The sequence below is a fragment of the Podarcis filfolensis genome (assembly GCF_964270895.1).
Source record: "Podarcis filfolensis genome assembly, chromosome: 13".
Lineage (NCBI taxonomy): Eukaryota > Metazoa > Chordata > Lepidosauria > Squamata > Lacertidae > Podarcis > Podarcis filfolensis.
Window position 1 is genome coordinate 11616505 of NC_139615.1, and position 21948 is coordinate 11638452.

At 42.2% G+C, this 21948-nt stretch overlaps 1 protein-coding gene across 1 annotated transcript; it reads left to right on the forward strand.

Moving 5' to 3' along the window:
- Positions 1-524: 524 nt before the first annotated feature.
- LOC310748534 (vomeronasal type-2 receptor 26-like) lies at positions 525-8565 on the forward strand (the record flags this gene model as incomplete). The annotated part of the gene is made up of 5 exons (XM_083584365.1): positions 525-697; positions 1495-1738; positions 2398-3252; positions 5148-5375; positions 7636-8565. 5 exons carry the CDS (start codon positions 525-527, stop codon positions 8563-8565), a joined length of 2430 nt encoding a protein of 809 aa, XP_083440491.1.
- Between the last annotated feature and the right edge of the window lie 13383 nt (positions 8566-21948).

Sequence of the window (21948 nt, forward strand, 5' to 3'; positions counted from 1 at the left end):
AATATGAATATCATCTGCTCCTAAGTACTATAGTTACATCCACCTACTTTCCTGCGACAAATTGCACTATCTGGGACCATTAATTCCCATAACTCCATTAGATGACCACATGAGCTGGATGAATGCAGCAGTCATATCTAAGCGCCTGTAAATCTCAATGATATTATTATCCTCCCTGTAATTATGAAATGAAGCATGGGAGCTTCGTTTCCACATATCCAGGGATTTACAAATATGAGCTGCATTATAATCAATGAAGATAGGAGGGTGCTGTGAATATTGCCAGTACAATTCCAAGGTGTAACAAGAGATAGTCAGAGCTTGGTCAGGCTGATAACAGATGCTTTACACTGCACAATCTGACTCACAAATCAATGTAGTGTTGACTTAAGATAAGCTGCCCAACACAGCAAAGGACTTACTGAAAGATAATGTGGGGACAGGCGAATTTAGGTAGAAGAGGAATTATTTCCTGCAAGATAGTTGGATTTCTACTATTGCCATCAGTGCTTCTACTTCAGGTGATGTGCAAGATTCCTAACACTAAGTGCAGCATCTGCACTCCCCTTCCTTTTCTTCACAAGTATTACCAACCAGGAGACCTCATCATTGCTGGTATTATGTCTCAGATCTCCATACTATTCAACTCAATAGACTTCGATAAATGTCCTTCTACTGCCCTTTTTGATGACATTGTGTAAGATTTGTTTTGTAAAAACCTCTGGTACCATATATTTGTTATATTAATTTTCCCTAGGAGTGCCAGGCCCATAGATCAGTGGTAGATCCAGTGAATGAGAGAAGAAGGACAGCTTTCTCTGTCTTTGGCAAATAGTTGCATCATGCCCATATTAATCATCATCTGTTATATTTGTAGTTGCGGCATCCATGAATCTAATATCAGCAGCTTAAGGAGCATTTCAAGCCCAGTATCTGCCAGAATGTGCAGAGTTTGGAACAGACAGATCTTGGGCTAAGCCACATTATTATTTGTACCTCGTAACTCAGATTGATGGGGTACAAATCACTCAAGTGAGCCTTAAATGTCTTTGGACTGCAATACCTAAAAAACTGCCATGCCCCACATGAACTAACTGAGACCATGTGATCATCATCTGAGGCCTTTCTTTGTGTGCCCCCTTCACAAGAGGTTCAGGACCATTTTCTGCAGTGGCCCCTCTTTGTAGAATATTCGGCTAGGGGAGGCTCACCTCATGTCTTTGTTACATTTCTTTAGCTGCCTTATGGATTTTTGTGTTTTTATGTTTTAAACAGGCCTATGATCCTTCGATGAACACCTGTGTAGAAATTTAATTTTAAAATAACTAGAATTAAACACCATGGTTTAGAGCTGGAACCTGTGCATGTTAATATTCCTCCAAATTTACCTGAATTCAGATTGATCAGTAAGATATTATTTTTGCAGCTGAGGTGTAGAAATTTTCCTATCCAGAAGGAAACTCACTGTGTTACAGTATGTAACTCTCATTTCAGGGTTATGACACAACTCTACCAACATATCCTGGCATTAGTATTTGCTGTAAAAGAGATCAATGCAAACCTCCAAATCTTACCCAACCTCACCCTGGGCTTCCACATCTATAACAGCCATTTTAGTGCAAGCTGGACCTACCGTTCCTCTTTGGAACTCCTCTCTACATACAGCAGATTCATCCCCAACTACAAGTGTGACTCCCAGAATGAACTAGCAGCAGTCATTGGAGGTCCGAACTCTGAGGTTTGTCTTCATATGGCAAGTATACTGAGCAACTACAAGATTCCACAGGTACCTCTCCTGATAGAAAACTACCCATACCATTAGGTCTTCTTTTCAGGCAAAAACCTAGCATTTTGCAGGTGCTGACAATCAGTTGGCCCTTCACAACTGCTACTGTGTTGATTTTTTGTCAGTTCTTTTTCATTTGCTTTCCCCCCTTGTTGCTTAATATAGAATGTTATTAACTGCCATGGAAGAAATAATGAACTGGATAGATATCTTAATACAAATAATTGAAATAAGCTGGGTGAGGGGCTACAGGAAGGTGTCCTGCAGATGTTATTGAAATCCAACCTTCATCAGCCGCAGACAGCAAGGGCAATGTGCTCATAGATTATGGGAGCTCTCATCCTACAATGGAAGATTGTGCAAGCCCTGTTTCACCAGTGTAATGTAAGACATGGCTTTTCAATGTTTAGAGGATTGCTCGGTGTATCTGCACCTTTGAATTCTTTCAAGTTTCAGGAAAAACAAACAAGCTCCCATGTAAGTAGCACTTCCTCAAAACAAAATCTGAAATATAGAATGTATTTTAACCTCAGTCAATACAAGTTAAAAAAGAAAACCACTGCAAACCTAAACAAAATTTCTCATCTCCTCATTTCCTGTCTTTGATTTAGCTCATCTATGGTCCTGCTCCAATGAGAAATAATAAAAATGAAGTTGCTTTCCTTAACCAAATGTTCCCAAATATAGACCATCAATATGAAGGGATTCTCAAGTTACTGCTACACTTCGGATGGCTATGGACTGGTGTGTTGATTGTGAATGATGAGAATGGAGAGAGGTTTCTACAGAGCGTGGTTCCAAAATTTATTCTGAGAGGAATCTGCTTTGATTTCATAGGAAGATTTCCATCAATTTCTTATTCTACTGGTCTTATGGACTTGGTTGCAGATGGGCTCAAGACATTTAATGTTGCCATGAGAAGTACTGTGAATGTGCTGATCATTCATGGGGAAATTGATTCCATGACACTTTTGAGAATGTTTCCTGTTATGTCAGAATATGAAGATATACCAATAAAGGCTAAAGGTAAAGTTTGGGTCATGACAGTACAGATGGATTTCACATCACTTCCCTTTCAGAGGAATCAGGACACAGACTTCCTCCATGGTACTCTATCCTTCACAATTCACTCGGAGGAAGTCTTGGGATTCCAGGAATTTGTTCAGATGCGAAATCCCATCTTGGAAAAAGAAGACGGCTTTATGAGGATATACTGGGAAAAGGCATTTCAGTGTCATTTCCCTGACTCTGAGGGAAATATGCAGGATGGCGATATTTGCACTGGGGAGGAGAAGCTGGAGACTCTTCCTGGCTCTATTTTTCCAACAAGCATGACTGGCCACAGCTATAGCATCTACAATGCAGTCTATGCTGTGGCACACGCTGTGCATGCCATGCATTCATCTAAATTGAAGCACAGAGTGGATGAAGGGCAGCTGAAGCTTTGGAATCAACAGATGTGGAAGGTAATATAATGAGCACAATAGTGCAGGAATGCTCACCGTAGCCTTGGGAATAACATTAAAAAGGAATAATCCAGAGTGTCTGTAAAGTTGCTGTTTCTACTAAGGGTGGTTAGCATCTAAAGACCAAATTACATGTGACATTCAAAACATAGCTCACTGTTGTGTGAATCTGTTCTAGGGACCACACTCAGGACTGTGACTGACTCATACTGAATGCGGTTAGCCCTTTCATCTTTCTAATAGGAGATTACACCAGAAGTTTCCATTTAAGGCCAAATGGCAGCTTCTTCAGAAGGATTTCTCTCTCTCTCTCTCTCTCTCTCAATCTCTCTCTCTCTCTCTCTCTTTCTCTCATTGTTCTTCATGAAAATATCTTATTTTAAAAAACTGTAATCAAATGCCCATATGTATGCCGAGAAAGAGAGTATACAGGATGTAATTGTTCTGCATTCACTTACTTAAGGCCATAAGAAGATATTGCTGGACCAGGACATTGGACCATCTAGTCCAGCATCCTCTTTTGTCAAAAGAAGATGATGGTGATGAAGTGCTCAGTGACTTCTATTACATCCATTACTGGTCTTTATGAATCTTTTGAAGGGCCCATTGCTCATATCCCTCAAGAAGGAAAGTTCATCATCAACCTGTTATATTTGCTTATGAAATACCCACCTTTTCCAGTCATTCCCACTGCCCAATTTAGCTCAGCTGCCGGTGAGAAATAGCTTCTTTGATAATAGTGCTGGGGAAAATGTTTATTTCAACCAACATGGAGAAGTAGAGGCTGCATATAATATCATAAACTGGGTGACATTCCTGTCCATTCTTAGAGTGAGAGTTGAAGGAGTAGACCCATGGGAACCCCTGGGCAAAGAGTTCACCATTCATGAGAATACCATTGTATGACCCAGCAGGTTTAACCAGGTTTGATTCCAGACACATTTTTGCAGGCCATTTTGCAAAAGAAGTGTCATGGAAATACTTCTGTCTCTAGTCCTAAGGCAGGGATGGGGAACCTTCAGCCTTCCAGATCTTTCTGAACTGCAACACCCATATTCCCAGCAAACATAGCCAATACCTGTCGGTCCCGCACCCTACAACTACAATGTCTCCATAGAAGTCTCTGTGGTTTCACATGCTTTGCATGCCATGCACCCATCTAGACTCAAACACAGAATGACAGTGGATGAAGGAATAACATTTCAGAATGAGCAGTTGTGGACGGTAATGTCCCAAGCATGCTAAAAGCAGAGTAGAAAAGGTGATGGATCAGTTGAAAGGTTTCCCAAGGCAGCCATCTTGATACCTGTGGGAAGTGTTCAATCATGACATTATGGCAATAGGCTACTCCCAACAGTCTGGTATTCAGAGGTACAACAACCCTTTTTCTGGAGCAAGTATATAGTCATTGTGGCTAATAGCCATAGATATCTAATTCCTTCCATGTCTAATCTCCACTGCTCACCAGATGCAAAGGGGTAAACAGAGAATCGAGATTTTCTGGAAAATCCAAAAGCTCATAATAATAAGCATGGAGCAGGATTTTTTTCTGCTTCTACCTTCCACCACATCACAGTTATAAATGTAGAAGTTGCTATACCATTCTGACCTGCTCCACTGCTGCCCAGTCACTTCCTTCATTAGTACCACTGTTACATTTTATTATTGTAGTTTATTACTCTGTTTATTGTTGTACGTATATCTCAACGTTCCTGCAATAAGCTCAAGGTGGCCTATCGGGGTCTTCCTCTCTCCGTATCCATTCTTCCTTGGTATAAAGCTTTTAAACAGTTCAGTAATCAATTGTGAGTGATCACCAGCCTTTTGTATATGCTTATGAATTTGTTTTTTAAAAAATTTCTCTCTAATTCTATCTATTCTTTCCCCCCAAACAGCTCAACCACTTTGTTAAAAGCATCTCATTTAATAATAGTGCTGGGGGGAAAGTTTCATTCAACCAAAATGGAGAGTTAGAGTCTGGATTTGATATTATGAACTGGGTCACATTTCCAAACCAGTCCTTTCGGAGGGTGAAAGTTGGAAAGATCGACCCCATGGCTCCCCAAGAAGAAGAGTTCAGCATTTGTGAAGAAGCCATTGTGTGGCCCAGCAGGTTTAACCAGGTGAGATAAATTCATATTTTGTAGACTATCCATCACTTCTAAAATGATTCGCAGTTGAGATACTGACCCAGCTCTGTGACCTAAGCTCAATCATGTGCTTAGTGTAGGAGTGAGGGCATGGCTGTAGAGATCGTCCATGTTTTGCCAATGACCGCTCCCTGCTTAAAACTGGGGGCGCCCTTTGCGTGGACGCGTGCAGCCCCTAGATCTGGAGCGGCTCCAACAACATAGGCTTGGCTTTGCCTTCCCTCAGGTGGGATGCCTGGAGGTCTCCGCCTACCTCAGTCAGTCGTCCAATCCCACCTGGGGGAAGCGTTGCCAAGGAGACCAGGTCAGGTAGGGGAGGGATTACCTGCCCACACAATAGAGGGAGGATCTTACCTGGGAATCCTCACTTGGCTCCAGAGCTTCTCCCACCCTACCCACCCTCAGTTAATGTCTTATTTTACAGGTTAATTTTTCTTCACAGGTTTTGCAGGTTAACTTTTCTCCACAGGTATGCGGGCGCTGCTACGTTAAGGTCGCTGTTAAAGGGCCGGAAAGGAATTTCCCTGCATTGGCAGGTTTCGCCTTTCCCGTAGCAAAACGTCACAACTTTGGCGGTATCAGGCCTTGGGCGGAATCCTTTTGTCCATCTTCCTCTTTGCGGCGGCGATACCAGGGTTCCCCGTTAAAGGGGTTTTCTGTAGGGAGGCTTTGACCGTACGCCGAAAGGTCGTCATTGCTCTCCCCTGCGGCGGCGGCGGCGTTACGGGGGCGGCTATCTCTGCTTGAACATATGTTCTCCAGAGCCGGCCCATCCCCCCCACACACACTGGATAACCCTGATGCTCCCTAGGTCCCCGGCTGGGGACTGGGGAGGGAGAACGCCCAATGCCTGAGCCAAGGTCTACCCACATTTGAAATTTAATAAAGTTGTGGCCAATTTAATCCCATAGCACGTTGTCTTGAGTCGTTATTCCACATGACGGGGGGACCGCGCGGGATCTGGGGACTCCGCCTGTCCACGCAATATAGTGACACTCATTAAATCCATTATTCCACTACAACCACCAAATTTACCGAAAAAAAGGAAAACTTGATAAATTTACAGAGGGTCATATTCATGTAGGGGAAGGCGGCCTAAGGATTCCTTTTATCAAAATGGGGCTTGCTCATTTCCTTTCCCTACCCAAATCTGTGACATATTGCTCTGCTTTCCTTTGGAATACATCAGTGAGGTCGAGCAGGATGTCTTTTTGTCTGGACAACCCAGGGCCTCCTTATACACTGCCTAGGTTTGGTGCTGCTAATGCAGCATTTCAAGGAGATAGCTCAGCAAGTATACATTGTGGATACACAATATTGCAAAAAAAGAAAAGAAACCATAATGCTCTTTCATTTGTGGACAGGCCCAGCCTCTTTCTCTTTGTAATGCCAATTGTCCTTTGGGTTATCAAAAAACAAAGAAGGAAGGGAAACCATTTTGCTGCTATGATTGCGTAATATGTCCAGAAGGGAAGATTTCCAACCAGACAGGTAAGATACATCATGTATAGAGCCTTTAAAATATACGGACACTAAGATATTCAGACACGCAGTTCCCTTGTGGTGCTCAGTTGTTCAGAAAATTCAGTAAAGTTGTTCAGAATTCAGTGAAGGTTGTGGTTCCTAATATGGGGTTACAGCCTGAAACATTCAATAATATCAGTCTAATCTAAGCCATTGACAGCTGATAATTATTTACACACACACGCACATACACACAAACACACACAAACACACACAAACAAAATTAAATGAAATGAGTCACCACTCAGACGAAGGAGGTTTCAAAAGCTTGTAAAACAGAAACCTTCAGAAATATGAAAGAACTTCAGGGGAAAGCTAATGGTGCAACAGCCTCTGTCTCTTAAAAACAAGACCCAAGAACCATTTTTCACAATTCGGAGATGCGATAAAACTGAAATACCACCTTGCTCCAGTTGACATATTAGGATGGGAAGTTCAAATCATGTTGGGATGTTAAAAAATGTGAACAGGTAAAATCTGCTAGAATCCTGACGGTAAGTGATAACATTAAGCTTCAAAAGCTGAGTTAGGTCTTAAGATCTGGGGGTGGGTGGGACATTTACCATTCCTGAATATGGCTTGTTGTTAATAATATAATTAAATGAGAAGTGTGGCAAATTGTTGTTGTTGTTTTTCAGATATCAACCTGGCAACCCTTATTTAAGGTTTTGTTACTTTCATTTTGATCATTTTAGCATTATGCATGTAGTGCTGCTCCTACAGCTTCTCTTTTTCAGACATGGATGAATGCTTTCAATGCCCACCAGATCATTACCCAAATGTGGAAAAGGATTCTTGCCTGCCAAAGAACATACAATTCTTGTCTTATGGGGAACCACTGGGGATATCTTTGGCCTGTTTTTCTCTTTCCTTGTCCTTCCTTGCCGCTTTGGTGCTTTGGATCTTCATTAAGCACAGGGACACTCCCATAGTCAAAGCCAACAACCGCAACCTCTCCTACACTCTCCTCATCTCCCTCTTGCTTGCTTTCCTTTGTGCTCTTCTATTCATCGGTCGACCTGAGATAGTGACATGTCTCCTTCGACAAACAGCTTTTGGCATCATCTTTTCAGTGGCAGTTTCTTCCGTGTTGACAAAGACAATCATTGTGGTCCTTGCTTTCATGGTCACCAAACCAGGGTCCAACATGAGGAAATGGTTGGGGAAACAACAGGCCACTTCCATTCTTCTTCCCTGCTCCCTGATTCAAGCTGTTCTTTGTACTGTGTGGCTGGCAACTTCTCCCCCATTCCCAGATTTAGACATGCACTCAATGAATAAAGAAATTGTTCTGGAATGTAATGAAGGGTCAGTCACCATGTTCTACTGTGTCTTGGGGTTTATGGGCTTGCTGGCCATTGTCAGCTTATCTGTAGCCTTCCTAGCCAGGAAGTTACCTGACAGCTTTAATGAAGCCAAGTTTATCACCTTCAGCATGCTGGTATTTTGCAGTGTGTGGCTGTCCTTTGTTCCAACTTATTTAAGCACAAAAGGAAAATATATGGTGGCTGTGGAGATCTTCTCCATTTTGGCCTCCAGTGCTGGTTTACTAGGCTGTATATTTTCCCCAAAATGTTATATTATTGTGTTGAAACCAGAGCTGAACAGCAAGGAGCAGTTAAGAAGAAGAAATCAGTGAAGCATCTGAAATTCTATGGCCCTGCTCCATCTTAATTTGAATCCATGCAAAGGGATTTAAGCCAGCCACAACTGATTAGTTCAACTGGATTGCAGTTTAGATTACAGTTTCTCCCTTTATTCCCTCATTAGGCAGTACATATATATTGCAACATATGGATTGAATATAGGAACCATCCTATGTTAATATCAACTCCCTATCCCAAGTCTGCCAACCAAACAAGATATGGGAGCCAAAGCTTACTTCCTTAGGTTTGACAAACATAGTGGCATGATTATCTGCAACCTAGAGTGGATATGAAGATACCCCCTCTTTGGAGATATCCTATGTTAATTCATTATTTCCTCCCCACATCCGGCAGCCCAACAACATATAGCCAATCCAAGAATATAAGCTCTGCCATTCAATTTTGAAATCCACAGCAAAGCCATTTATTTCCTGAATGCAACAGTACAAACAATAAATCCAATTTATACAGAGCCCAGGATTTGTGGGAAATTTATTTTGTCTGCCTATATGCAAATCGGTGATATTGTTTGGCTAGTTGTTCTGTGGAGATTCCCAACTCCAGAAACCTCCTGCCCCAAATTTGTGTGTCGTATCCAACTGCTTCATCCCATGAGTGCAAGCTTTTCTGCTTGTCCAATGGATTTTCTCCCTTCTCCTCACCCTGGGTGGGCCTCATACCCTCCCAATATCTGCTCCAGAGTGTCGGGGGAGGGAGAACCTAGGACAGATTTAGAGTTCAAATGGGGGAGCGGGAGATCGAACCTTTTACAAAAGTAAATGAGAAAAAGGTTCCGGAGCAGCCTTCCACCTGATTCTCACACATGGGGCCAGAGGCAAAAGAGTGAGCAGCAACACATGTAAGTTTTGCATTTGTATAGTACACTAGTACCTGCATACACTCACAAGTCAAGTAAGGGGCATTACCAGAGTTCAAGGACACATTCCAGTGAGGGAAAAGAACTCTGGGTGTGGAGCTGGCTACTAAGGGGTTTCAACTGGGTAAGATTCCAAATATCAGCATCATATTCAGCTCCCAGATCTGGGATTCCCAAGCCCTGTTCTCATTGCATGAAGGCCAGAAAGGTCTGCACTCAGCAACCTGTTTAGCTCTGCTAGTGGGTGCATTTCATGTAGCAAAGCATTCCATCTTGTGTTCTTCCCCCGAATGACCTGGTTGTGGAGCAAAGCTTATGTATAATGCTCCGGCTTATATGTTACTGAATCTACATCATTTATTACAGCCACCATATAGTCAGCAGGGTGATATGGTTAGATGAGTGGTTATTTTTGCTGTTTCCAAGAGGTGTGATGCTATTAATGTCATCTTGCTATATTTCTTACACTAAACTATTCCTTTTTCTTTGTTGTTATATTTGCTATTTTGTTGTTCTTTTATTATGAATTTTTTCTTGACCCTGTTGATTTCGAGATGTGTTCCTGTATTCTTGTTGTTAGCTACTTGGAGTAAGATGCTTTCAGTGGAAGTGCAGTGTATAAATAAAAATACTAATGAATGATTGAACTGTACTTTCACTCTTCCCAGGACAGATGTTAAGCCAACCAGTCTATAGTTTCTAGGGCCTTAAGGTCCAGTGAAGCCAAACTCATCTTAAGTGAACTTGGAAGTTTCTGCAATACAGTACTGGGCAGGGAATGAATAGTCTCTGTCAGACATTATAAGATGGGCAACATCTGGCATGGGAAGAGGGGGAGGGTCAGCTGGGATGACGAGTTGCTCCTTGCTTGCTGGGTATCTCATTACAAATGAACAGAAGTCCAACAGAGAAAATGTGGAGAAAAAAGTGAATAAAGGACCCACAATGGGGAGGAGAAAGGTTCATAGGGATTTATGGAATACCTCCCCTCCTTTTGTTGTTTGAGGATTGTTTGTTAATTTAAATATTCTAAAAATCAATAAATTTATTTTAAAGAAACACACAACAACAAAAAAATGAACAGAAGTCAGGACTGTAGATAATACATACTTAGGGCTGGTTTTCAAAGACTTTTAACTCCCTCCACACACATCATTTTTTCAAGGGGATTTCTGACATCATCATATTAATCTGTCAGCTTGTGAATACCAGTGAGACCTGCACAGAGCAAGCTGAGTAACTTCACTTTCAAGTGTAATGCATCTTGTATGGTATTTGCTCAAAGGTCCCTGCTTGTACAATGTCGAGAATATAAATATCATCCGCTCCTAACTACTATAGTTACATCCACCTACTTTCCTGCTACAAATGGCACTATCTGGGACCATTAATTCCCATAACATTAGATGACCACATGAGCTGGATAATTGTAGCAGTCACATTTAAGTGCCTGTAAATCTCAATGATATTATTATCCTCTCTGTAATTATGAAATTAAGCAAAAAAGCTTTGTTTCCACATATCAAGGGAACTGCAAATATGAGTTGCATTATTATCAATGAAGATAGGAGGGTGCTGTGAATATCGACAGTACAATTCCAAGGTGTCAGAGCTTGGTCAGGCTGATAACAGATACTTTACACTGCACAATCTGACACACAAATCAATGTAGTGTTGACTTAAGTTAAGCTGATCAACATAGCAAAGGATTTACTGAAAGATAATGTGGGGACAGGCGAATTTAGGTAGAAGAGGAATTATTTCCTGCAAGATAGTTGGATTTCTACTATTGCCATCAGTGCTTCTGCTTCAGGTAATGTGCAAGATTCCTAACACTAAGTGCAGCATCTGCACTCCCCTTCCTTTTCTTCACAAGTATTACCAACCAGGAGACCTCATCATTGCTGGTATTATGTCTCAGATCTCCATATTATTCAACTCAATAGACTTTGATAAATGTCCTTCTACTGACCTCTTTGATGACATTGTGTAAGATTTGTTTTGTAAAAACCTCTGGTACCATATCTGATATTAATTTTCCCTAGGAGTGCCAGGCCCATAGATCAGTGGTAGATCCAGTGAATGAGAGAAGACGGACAGCTTTCTCTGTCTTTGGCAAATAGTTGCATCATGCCCATATTTATCATCATCTGTTATCTTTTTAGTTACAGCAGCCATGAATTTAATATCAGCAGCTTAAGGAGCATTTCAAGCCCAGTATCTGCCAGTATGTGCAGAGTTTGGGAAAGACAGATCTTGGGCTAAGCCACATTCTTATTTGTACCTTGTAACTCAGTTTGGTGGGGTACAAATCACTCAAGTGAGCCTTAAATGTTTCAGGACTGCAATACCTAAAAAAACTGCCATGCCCCATATGAACTAACTGAGACCACGCAATCATCATCTGAGGCCTTTCTTTGTGTGCCCCCTTCACAAGAGTTTCAGGGCCTTTTTCTGCAGTGGCCCCTCTTTGTAGAATACGCTGCTAAAGGAGGCTCACCTCGTGTCTTTGTTACATTTCTTTAGCTGCCTTATGGATTTTTGTGTTTTTATGTTTTAAACAGGCCTATGATCCTTCGATGAACACCTTTATAGAAATTTAATTTTAGAATTAAACACCATGGTTTAGAGCTGGAACCTGTGCATGTTAATATTCCTCCAGATTTACCTGAATTCAGATTGATCAGTAAGATAGTATTGGTGCAGCTGAGGTGTAGAAGTTTTCCTACCGAGAAGGAAACGCACTGTGTTATAGCATGTAAGTCTCATTTCAGGGTTATGACACAGCTCTACCAACATATCCTGGCATTAGTATTTGCTGTAAAAGAGATCAATTCAAACCTCCAAATCTTACCCAACCTCACCCTGGGCTTCCACATCTATAACAGCCATTTTAGTGCAAGCTGGACCTACCGTTCCTCCTTGGAACTCCTCTCTACATACAGCAGATTCATCCCCAACTACAAATGTGACACCCAGAATGAACTAGCAGCAGTCATTGGAGGTCCGAACTCTGATTTTTGTCTTCATATGGCAAGTATACTGAGCAACTACAAGATTCCACAGGTAACATTCTCTCAGAGCACCTCTCCTGATAGAAAACTACCTTGACAATTAGATCTTCTTTTCAGCCAAAATGATGGTACTTTGCAAGCACCAATGATTAGTTGCACCTTCGCAACTGCTACTGTGTTGATTTTTTGTCAGTTCTTTTTCATTTGCTTTCCCCCCTTGTTGCTTAATATAGAATGTTATTAACTGCCATGGAAGAAATAATGAACTGGATAGATATCTTAATACAAATAATTGAAATAAGCTGGGTGAGGGGCTACAGGAAGGTGTCCTGCAGATGTTATTGAAATCCAACCTTCATCAGCCCCAGACAGCAAGAGCAACCTACTCATAGATGATGGGAGTTCTCATCCTACAATGGAAGATGGTGGAAGTCCTGTTTCACCAGTGTAATGTAAGACATGGCACTACCATGAAAGGTAACTGAGCATTATTGCTTGAGCAGATTGCCACAACCCTCAACCAGCATATAGTTTGTGCTACTACAATTTCACTGGTGAGAACATTTTTCTACGTTTAGTGGATTGCTCATTCTTTAATGTTCTCTTAAGTTTGAGGAAGTTTGAGGAAAACGTGGACAAGATCCCATGTCAGCAGCACTCCCTCAAAACAAAATCTGAAATATAGAATGTATTTTAACTGCAGTCAATACAAGTTAACATAGAAAACCACTGTACACTTAAACAAAATTTTTCATCTCCTCATTTCCTGTCTTTGATTTAGCTCATCTATGGTCCTGCTCCAATGAGAAATATTAAAACTGAAGTTGCTTTCCTTAACCAAATGTTCCCAAGTATAGACCATCAATATGAAGGGATTCTCAAGTTACTGCTACACTTCGGATGGCTATGGACTGGTGTGTTGATTGTGAATGATGAGAATGGAGAGAGGTTTCTACAGAGCGTGGTTCCAAAATTTATTCTGAGAGGAATCTGCTTTGATTTCATCGGAAGATTTCCATCAATTTCTTATTCTACTGGTCTTATGGACTCTGTTGCAGATGGGCTCAAGACATTTAATGTTGCCTTGAGAAGTACTGTTAAAGTGTTGATCATTCATGGGGAAATAGATTCCATGACACTTTTGAGAATGCTTCCTGCTGTGTCAGAATATGAGGATATACCAATAAAGGCTAAAGGTAAAGTTTGGGTCATGACAGTTCAGATGGATTTCACATCACTTCCCTTTCAGAGAGATCAGGACATAGACTTCCTCCATGGTACTCTATCCTTCACAATTCACTCGGAGGAGGTCTTGGGATTCCAGGAATTTGTTCAGATGAGAAATCCCATCTTGGAAAAAGAAGACGGCTTTATGAGGATATATTGGGAAAAGGCATTTCATTGTCAGTTCCCTGACTTTGAAGGAAATATGCAGGATGGTGATATATGCACTGGGAAGGAGAAGCTGGAGACTCTTCCTGACTCTATTTTTCCAACAAGCATGACTGGCCACAGCTATAGCATCTACAATGCAGTCTATGCTGTGGCACACGCTGTGCATGCCCTGCATTCATCTAAGTTGAAGCACAGAGTGGATGAAGGGCGGCTGAAACTTTGGAATCAACAGATGTGGAAGGTAATAACATGAGCACAATAATGCAGGAATGCTCACCATGTCAGGTTTGGCAAGGCTCTCCCACAGAAGACGAGTCTGGCTGGAAGCTGTTTTACTTTCTGATTTATTAAGCAATCACCAGGCCTTGCAGCTCGGCTTCTACAACACATCAGTCACTGTCTGAGTCAGTTGCTGCACTGAACCTCCGTCGTCTCCCAAGGCAGCCTAAATTCCACCTCTGGGTCCCTCTCTTTCTGGTCCTGGGCATTGCTCCTACCCTATTCTTTCTCCTAGTTTTGGGGGAGTCTGGTTCGGTCAACCTCCCCTTTATCTGGCATGGATCCTAATGGCTCCCCTCCTCCTGTAGCTTGCTCTGTGGTGTTTTGACATTCCACAGGCTGCATTCCATAGCTCATCTCTTCCTGACTGTGCAAAATATTCAAGCTCCTGCTTCCCCCAGCTTGCTCTCTCTCCTATTCAGATTCTTCACTTTCTGTCAGAGTGACATCGTCCCTGACACACCATAACCCTGGGAATAATAATAGAAATAAAGAATCCAGAGTGTTTGGAAAGTTTCTGTTTTTTTCAAGGGTGGTTAGCATCTAAAGACCAAATTACATGTGACATTGAAATCCTAGCTCACTGTTGTGTGAATCTGTTCTACATCTGCCAAGAGAAGCTGCTAGGGACCTCACTCAGGACTGTGACTGACTCATACTGAATGGGACTTTCATCTTACTAATAGGAGATTATACCAGAAGTTTCCATTTAATGCCAAATGGCAGCTGCTTCAGAAGTATCTCTCCCCCCCCTCCCTCATTGTTCTTAATGAAAAGATCTTTTTTTTAAAAAAAAAGAAAACCTTACTGAAATTAAATACCCATATGTATGTAGAGAAAGAGAGTATATAGAAAGTAATTGTTCTGAATTCACTTACTTTGGGACATAAGAAGATCCTGCTGGACCAGGACATCTAGTCCAGCATCCGTTACTGGTCTTTATGAATCTTTTGATGGGCCAATTGCTCATATCCCCCAAGAACTAAAGTTCATCATCAACCTGTTATATTTACTCATGAAATACCCTTCGTTTCCCATCTTTTCCCCTGCCCAATTTAGCTCAGCCGCTTGGTGAGAAATAGCTTCTTTAATAATAGTGCTGGGGAAAAAGTTTATTTCAACCAACATGGAGAACTAGAGGCTGCATTTGATATAATAAACTGGGTGACATTCCCAAACTGGTCCATTCTTAGAGTGAGAGTTGGAGGAGTAGACCCACGGGAACCCCTGGGCAAAGAGTTCACCATTCATGAGGATGCCATTGTATGGCCCAGCAGGTTTAACCAGGTTTGACTCCAGACACATTTTTGCGCGCTTTATCTAAATGTCATTTTGCCAGTCTTCAAGAGGTGTCATGGAAATACTTCTGTCTCCAGTCCTTTCCCTGTTCATCTCTATTTATTCACTGTCAGGCAGGCTCACAGCCTCTTCAGCATACCCCCAACCTAACTGTGCTATTGCTAATCATGCCTGCCATGTCTGCATGTTGGATGGCACATTTGAAAATGTTTATTTACTTATGCATATAGTCATCTATTTATTGGGACTCAATGTAATGAAGATCCTGCTCATACAGCTTTCTTATTGCAGGGATCACACATGCATACAACTCTATGAGAACTAGTGCATGATGGCATTTAGGACTTTGTTGTTTATTTTTGTTTATCCTGTGTAGTTCTTTGTATTTATTTCAATTTATTGTCAGATGTCTTCTGACTGCTATGTATCAGGGTGATTAATGAAATAAATTACTATAATCATAATATGATTAGATGTTCTAGGACATTGTTTTTCTTGCCTTCCTTGCAACATGAATAGGAACAAAGGTAGCTCTCTTAGACCAAGTCAATCCATTGACCCATCTAGCTCAATACTGACACTGACTGGCAGCTGGTCTCTGGGGTTGAAGACCAAGGTCTTTCTGAACCCTAGCTGGAGACACCTGGGATTGAACTGCATGCAAAGCAGATTCTCTGCCGTTGATCTATGACCCTTCTCCTAAGGCAGGGATGGGGAACCTTCAGCCCTCCAGATGTTTCTGAACTGCAACACCCATATTCCTAGCAAGCTTAGCCAATACCTGAAGGTCTTCCAAACCTTCCCTAAAGAATGCAGATGTTGGAGTCACCAAGTCTTGCTTTATCACACTCTACATGTTCAGTGTATCCACTCTAATTTATGTTTTAGGTCTCAAATCTTCACCAGGAAAATTTTTGAAATCATTTTAATTTAAATAGGTTTAACTTGTAATCCAATGTACAAGTAAAGAAGTCCCAAGCAACCCGAAAGAGATTCATTGAAGAAAGGCAGAAATTATAGCAAAATACGTGTCATTGCCTCTATTTCTGCCAAACCCAAGGCAACTCTGCCAATTCTGGGGGTGGGGGTGGGGATGAACAATCTGTGCTATACAAATTTGGAAACCAGGACCTGCTTTCCTCTATCTTTTATGTACAGGCACTACCCATTTCTCTTTGTAATGACCATTGCCATTTGGGTTACAGTAGAACCAAGAAGGAAGGGAAGCCATTTTGCTGCTATGATTGCCTTGCCTGTCCAGAAGGGAAGTTCTCAAACCAGAAGGGTAAGATGTGTTGTGGTAATCTTTCACAAATGGCTTAATCTTGGGATGTTTAATCTCCTTACTTACTTACTTACTTTGCATGAGTAGCAATCAATGCCAGCTAGCAGGACATGGCTGCATGGGCGAACTGAGGTGCAACCAATCAATGTTCTTAACAAAAACAACTCTGCATCTTTTCTATACAAACTACCTTGCATATTTCATAAACCTCCCCATCTCATCCAACCAACAGCTCAACCTGACATTATGGACTTGCAAATACAAAACAGCTATTTGTGTTTGTGGCAGGGGGCAGGCATGGAGTGATTCATATCCCTCCCTATTTCTATCAAGAAGGCCAAGACCATGGGTAGGCAAACTAAGGCCCGGGGGCCGGATCCGGCCCAATTGCCTTCTAAATCTGGCCCATGAACGGTCCGGGAATCAGTGTGCTTTTACATGAGTAGAATGTGTCCTTTTATTTAAAATGCATCTCTGGGTTATTTGTGGGGCTTGCGTGGTGTTTTTACATAAGTAGAATGTATGCTTTTATTTAAAATGCATCTCTGGGTTATTTGTGGGGCATAGGAATTCGATCATCCCCCCCAAAAAAAATATAGTCTGGCCTCCCACAAGGTCTGAGGGACAGTGGACTGGCCCCCTGCTGAAAAAGTTTGCTGACCCCTGGCCAACACAGTGTGTATGTGGTTCTTAGGCACCACCATCCATGCTATAATCAGACCCAGAACCAGTGGCGGAGCAAGCCGATCGGGCGCCTGGGGCAGCGCACGTACCCTGCGCCCAGGGGCAGGGCCAGCCACGCACAGGGTGCGGCCAGCCAGGGCAGGACACTCTGCAGGGCCTCCAATGAGTCTGCCTGCCTCCTCCCACTCAGCCGCCCTACAGCTGAGGGGGAGGCGGCGGGCGGACCGTTTGGGGCAGTACGAAGCCTGCGGGCACACAAGCCACTATGTCACTCCCAGGAGAGATGCATGACTTGGGCATGCTGCAGGCCCTGCAGTGAGTGCTGCCTGCCATTTTGTCACCCCTTCCCACCTCAGTGGTGACACCCGGGGTGCCCTGCCCCCACCGTACCCCCCTTTCTCTGCCCCTGCCCAGAACTTCTTAGTTTCAGCAAGGTGGTTTTTGAGTTTAAGAAATAGGATTTACAGGGTTTATCAGGAATATTCTAGATAAGAGAATATAGTTAGATACAGATTACATTCCGATATAACTATTGATATGTAAGTATTAAGCAATCGGTGCCAAGAGCTTGGTATATAATAATAACAATAATTTATTATTTGTACCCCGCCCATCTGGCTGAGTTTCCCCAGCCACTCTGGGCGGCTCCCAATCAAGTGTTAAAAACAGTACAGCGTTACATATTAAAAACTTCGTTGAACAGGGCTGCCTTAAGATGTCTTCTGAATGTCAGGTAGTTGTTTATCTCTTTGACATCTGATGGGAGGGCGTTCCACAGGGCGGGCGCCACTACCAAGAAGGCCCTCTGTCTGGTTCCCTGTAGCCTCACTTCTCGCAATGAGGTATCTGCCAGAAGGCCCTCAGCCAGAAAACCCTGCCGGAGTTGTCTCGTGTTTGTGGGAGAGACCCAAGCCATTACACTATCTGATTTAGCTTGGAGCCTAGGACTGAATTCTGATTCTGAAAAGAAGCTTTGCACCCCCTCTATTATTATGTGGAAATTACAAATGAACTATAACCCCCCCACACACACACACACTTCCAGACAGATGAGTGAAATTCACAGGCAGGTGAGGTGGTTTTTTGTGTACGTGTCCTGGCACATTTGAAATTATAGGCTGAAAACTTGAGGTTCCACAACTACCATCTCTGAGTACAGTATCCTCAAAATATAATTGCATAAGAAAGATGGATATAATTTTTTTCAATTATTTTTTCAATTATCTATCTAGCATCCATCTTCCTAGGTTTTGTAAAATTAATCTGGTTACCCCAAGTGCCCACTCATTGCGGTATTTTCTCTCTGCTTTTGCCTTGATTATTCTACTGCAAATAGGGTTTCCATATTCCACTACAAATAGGGTTTCCTCATGTTTTCTTTTTCAGACATGGATGACTGTTTGCAATGTCCAGAAGATCAGTATCCAAACAATGCCCGTAATTCATGCATTCCAAAATTCATAATCTTCCTCACTTTTGGTGAACCTTTGGGAATCTCTTTGGCAGTTTTGGCTCTTTCCTTTTCATTTATTACAGCTTCAGTGCTTGGCATCTTTGTTAAGCTTAAGGACACTCCCATTGTCAAGGCCAACAACCGGAATCTCACCTACACTCTTCTCATTTTCCTCCTGCTCTCCTTCCTTTGTGCTTTGCTGTTCATTGGCCAACCCCAGAAACTGACGTGTCATCTTCGACAAACAGCTTTCGGCATTATCTTCTCAGGAGCGATATCTTGCGTTCTGGCCAAAACCACCATTGTCGTTCTAGCTTTCATGGCCACCATGCCTGGATCCAAAATGAGGAAATGGTTGGGGAACAGACTGGCTGCTTCCATTGTTCTTTCCTGCTCCCTGATTCAAGCCACTATTTGTACTGTGTGGCTCTCAACCTCTCCCCCGTTCCCAGATTTCAACATGCACTCAGTTATGAAAGAAATTGTTCAAGAATGTAATGAGGGCTCAGTCACCATGTTCTACTGTGTTTTGAGCTACATGGGCTTCCTGGCCACTGTCAGCTTCACTGTGGCTTTCCTAGCCCGTAAGTTGCCTGATAGTTTCAATGAAGCCAAATTTATCACCTTTAGCATGTTGGTCTTTTGCAGTGTTTGGCTGACCTTTGTCCCAACCTACCTGAGCACCAAGGGTAAATATATGGTTGCCGTGGAGATTTTCTCCATCTTGGCCTCCAGTGCTGGCTTACTGCTTTGCGTCTTTTCTCCAAAGCTCTACATCATTGTGTTCAGACCTGAGTTGAACAACAAGGAACAGCTAAGAAGAAGAAACATTGAAATATTCTAAATCATTTGGCCCTGGCCCATTTTAAATTAGCAACGAGAATTAAGGAATTAAGTCAGTGAGATGCATCTCATTCCTATGGCCTTTCAAACTGTATGGGGGAGTAATTGTTTCCGTTTGTTATTATGGTATGTATTTTTGTGTTTTTATTTTGTAAACCACCCTGTGATCTTTGGATGAAGGGCAGTATAGAACTTAATAAAGAAAAATAATATTAAATAAATAATACACATGGGCCTAATCATGCTGAAATTTATTGGACTGAGTCCTATGTTACTGTTGCATTTTTATTTATTTACTCTATCTAAAATGCAATATGAACTGCAGTTTGGATCTGGAATGAGTCATATTTAGAGTAGACCTACTAAAACAAATCAAACATAGATTAGTCCTATTGATGTACGACATTTAAGTTTAATTGACCGCACAATATATAGTCTAAAGAAAATATACCGTATTTTTCTCCCTATAACATACAGATTTTTTCTCCTAAAAAGGAAGGGGAATTGTCTGTGTGTGTTATTGAGCGAATGTGTGGTCCCTGGAGGAGTGCAGGGGCAACTAATCAGGCAAAAATCAAATTGCACGAAACAGAGAAGGGAAGCCAGAAAAGAGGAAGCTGCTGCTTTCCTGCATTCTGCCTCAGGGTCTTACTGCCCACCCTCTTCTGTTTCTTTGCTGTGTTTGCTCAAACGGAACAAAGAGCAGGGAAAGCCCCTCCCCTCCAGGCAAGCAGAGGGGAAAGCAGAGCATCCTTCCTTCTAATTCCTCTCCATGCTCCGGTGCTGCTGCTGCTGTGTCTAGGGACTCGCAGGCAGCCGGAAAACATGCAGGTGGGGGAGAGAGAGAGAGAGAGAGAGCTGGCTGGCTTGGGTGGGTGGGGGGGAACTTTTGCCTTCCTTTCCTCCCTCCCGTTAAATCCCTCTCCTGCATTCTTAGCCAGCTGCTTCTCTGCACACTCCTCTTGTGCTCCTTGTCCCTTCTGTGTTTTTCCTTCCCTCCCCACTTAAAATGTGGTTACAAAGCATGGTTCCACATGGATCCTCAGGATCTTTGCATTGGGTCACCCCAAATTCACCATCAGATCACATGTCTGTGGCCACAGCACGAAGCACAAAAATGATACATCCACTGTTTCATTCAGAATCCACCCCCCTTGTTTTCCTCCTCTAAAAACGGTGTGCGTGTTATGGTCAGGTGCGTGTTATAGAGTGAAAAATACGGTACATGAGAAACTCATATTAGGCTAGATTCAGACTCACATAGTAGCACTTAATGTTGACGGAAGTCAGTTAAACTACTACAACTATCTGGATTGAAACCTCTTTATTTCATTGACAGAAGCAGCAGACTACTTATGTAACTTCCAGAAAAATAATCCTTACTGTAATAGCTGTAATAGCTTGTGTGGAGAAATGCTGAATATTTGTCAGTTAGTTTAAGTTCTGTACTTTGGAAAAGATTTATGTGACTTCTGCTGATGTCAGTGTGCAAGTGTTGAAGTCTGAGACTTGTGCTGTCAGCTGTATTGCAGGCCTGAGTTTCTTTTTTTCTACCCAGTAGCTCCTAAACCTGGGCTGAATCAACACTCACCTGTTTAGTGTTACTAGAACAATATTAGTTATGTCATTCTAAAACGTCACAGGGCACACTTGTTAATTAAAGCGTTTTTAACCTTGGTTGTTTTACTGGTTTCTCTGCAGCACCCACTGGAGTCACCTTTTAATAATACACCATGACCATTAAAAGTAGGGCGTCATTTGGCCATATACAGTATCAAAAACATTCCTTAACCCTTCCTTAATGTTAAAAATCATCAGTGTAGATGCATCCCAGGATGTGAGTGAATTTGACTAGGGTGATTTAGGGAAATTGTTCTGAGGTATAAGTCTATTTGAAGCTGGTGTCAGCAACAACATCTTATTATTATTATTATTATTATTATTATTATTAGCATCACACCTCTTGGAAAAAGCAAAAATAACCACTCATCTAACCATATCACCCTGCTGACTATATGGTGGCTGAAATAAATGATGAAGATTCAGTATCATACAAGCCGGAGCATTCTACATAAGCTTTGCCCCACAACCAGGCCGTTCGGGGGAAGAACACAAGATGGAATGCTTTGCTAGATGAAATGCACTCACAAGCAGAGCTAAACAGGTTGCTGAAAGCAGACTTTTCTGGCCTTCATGCAATGAGAACAGGGCTTGGGAATTCCAGATCTGGGTGATGTGATGCTGATA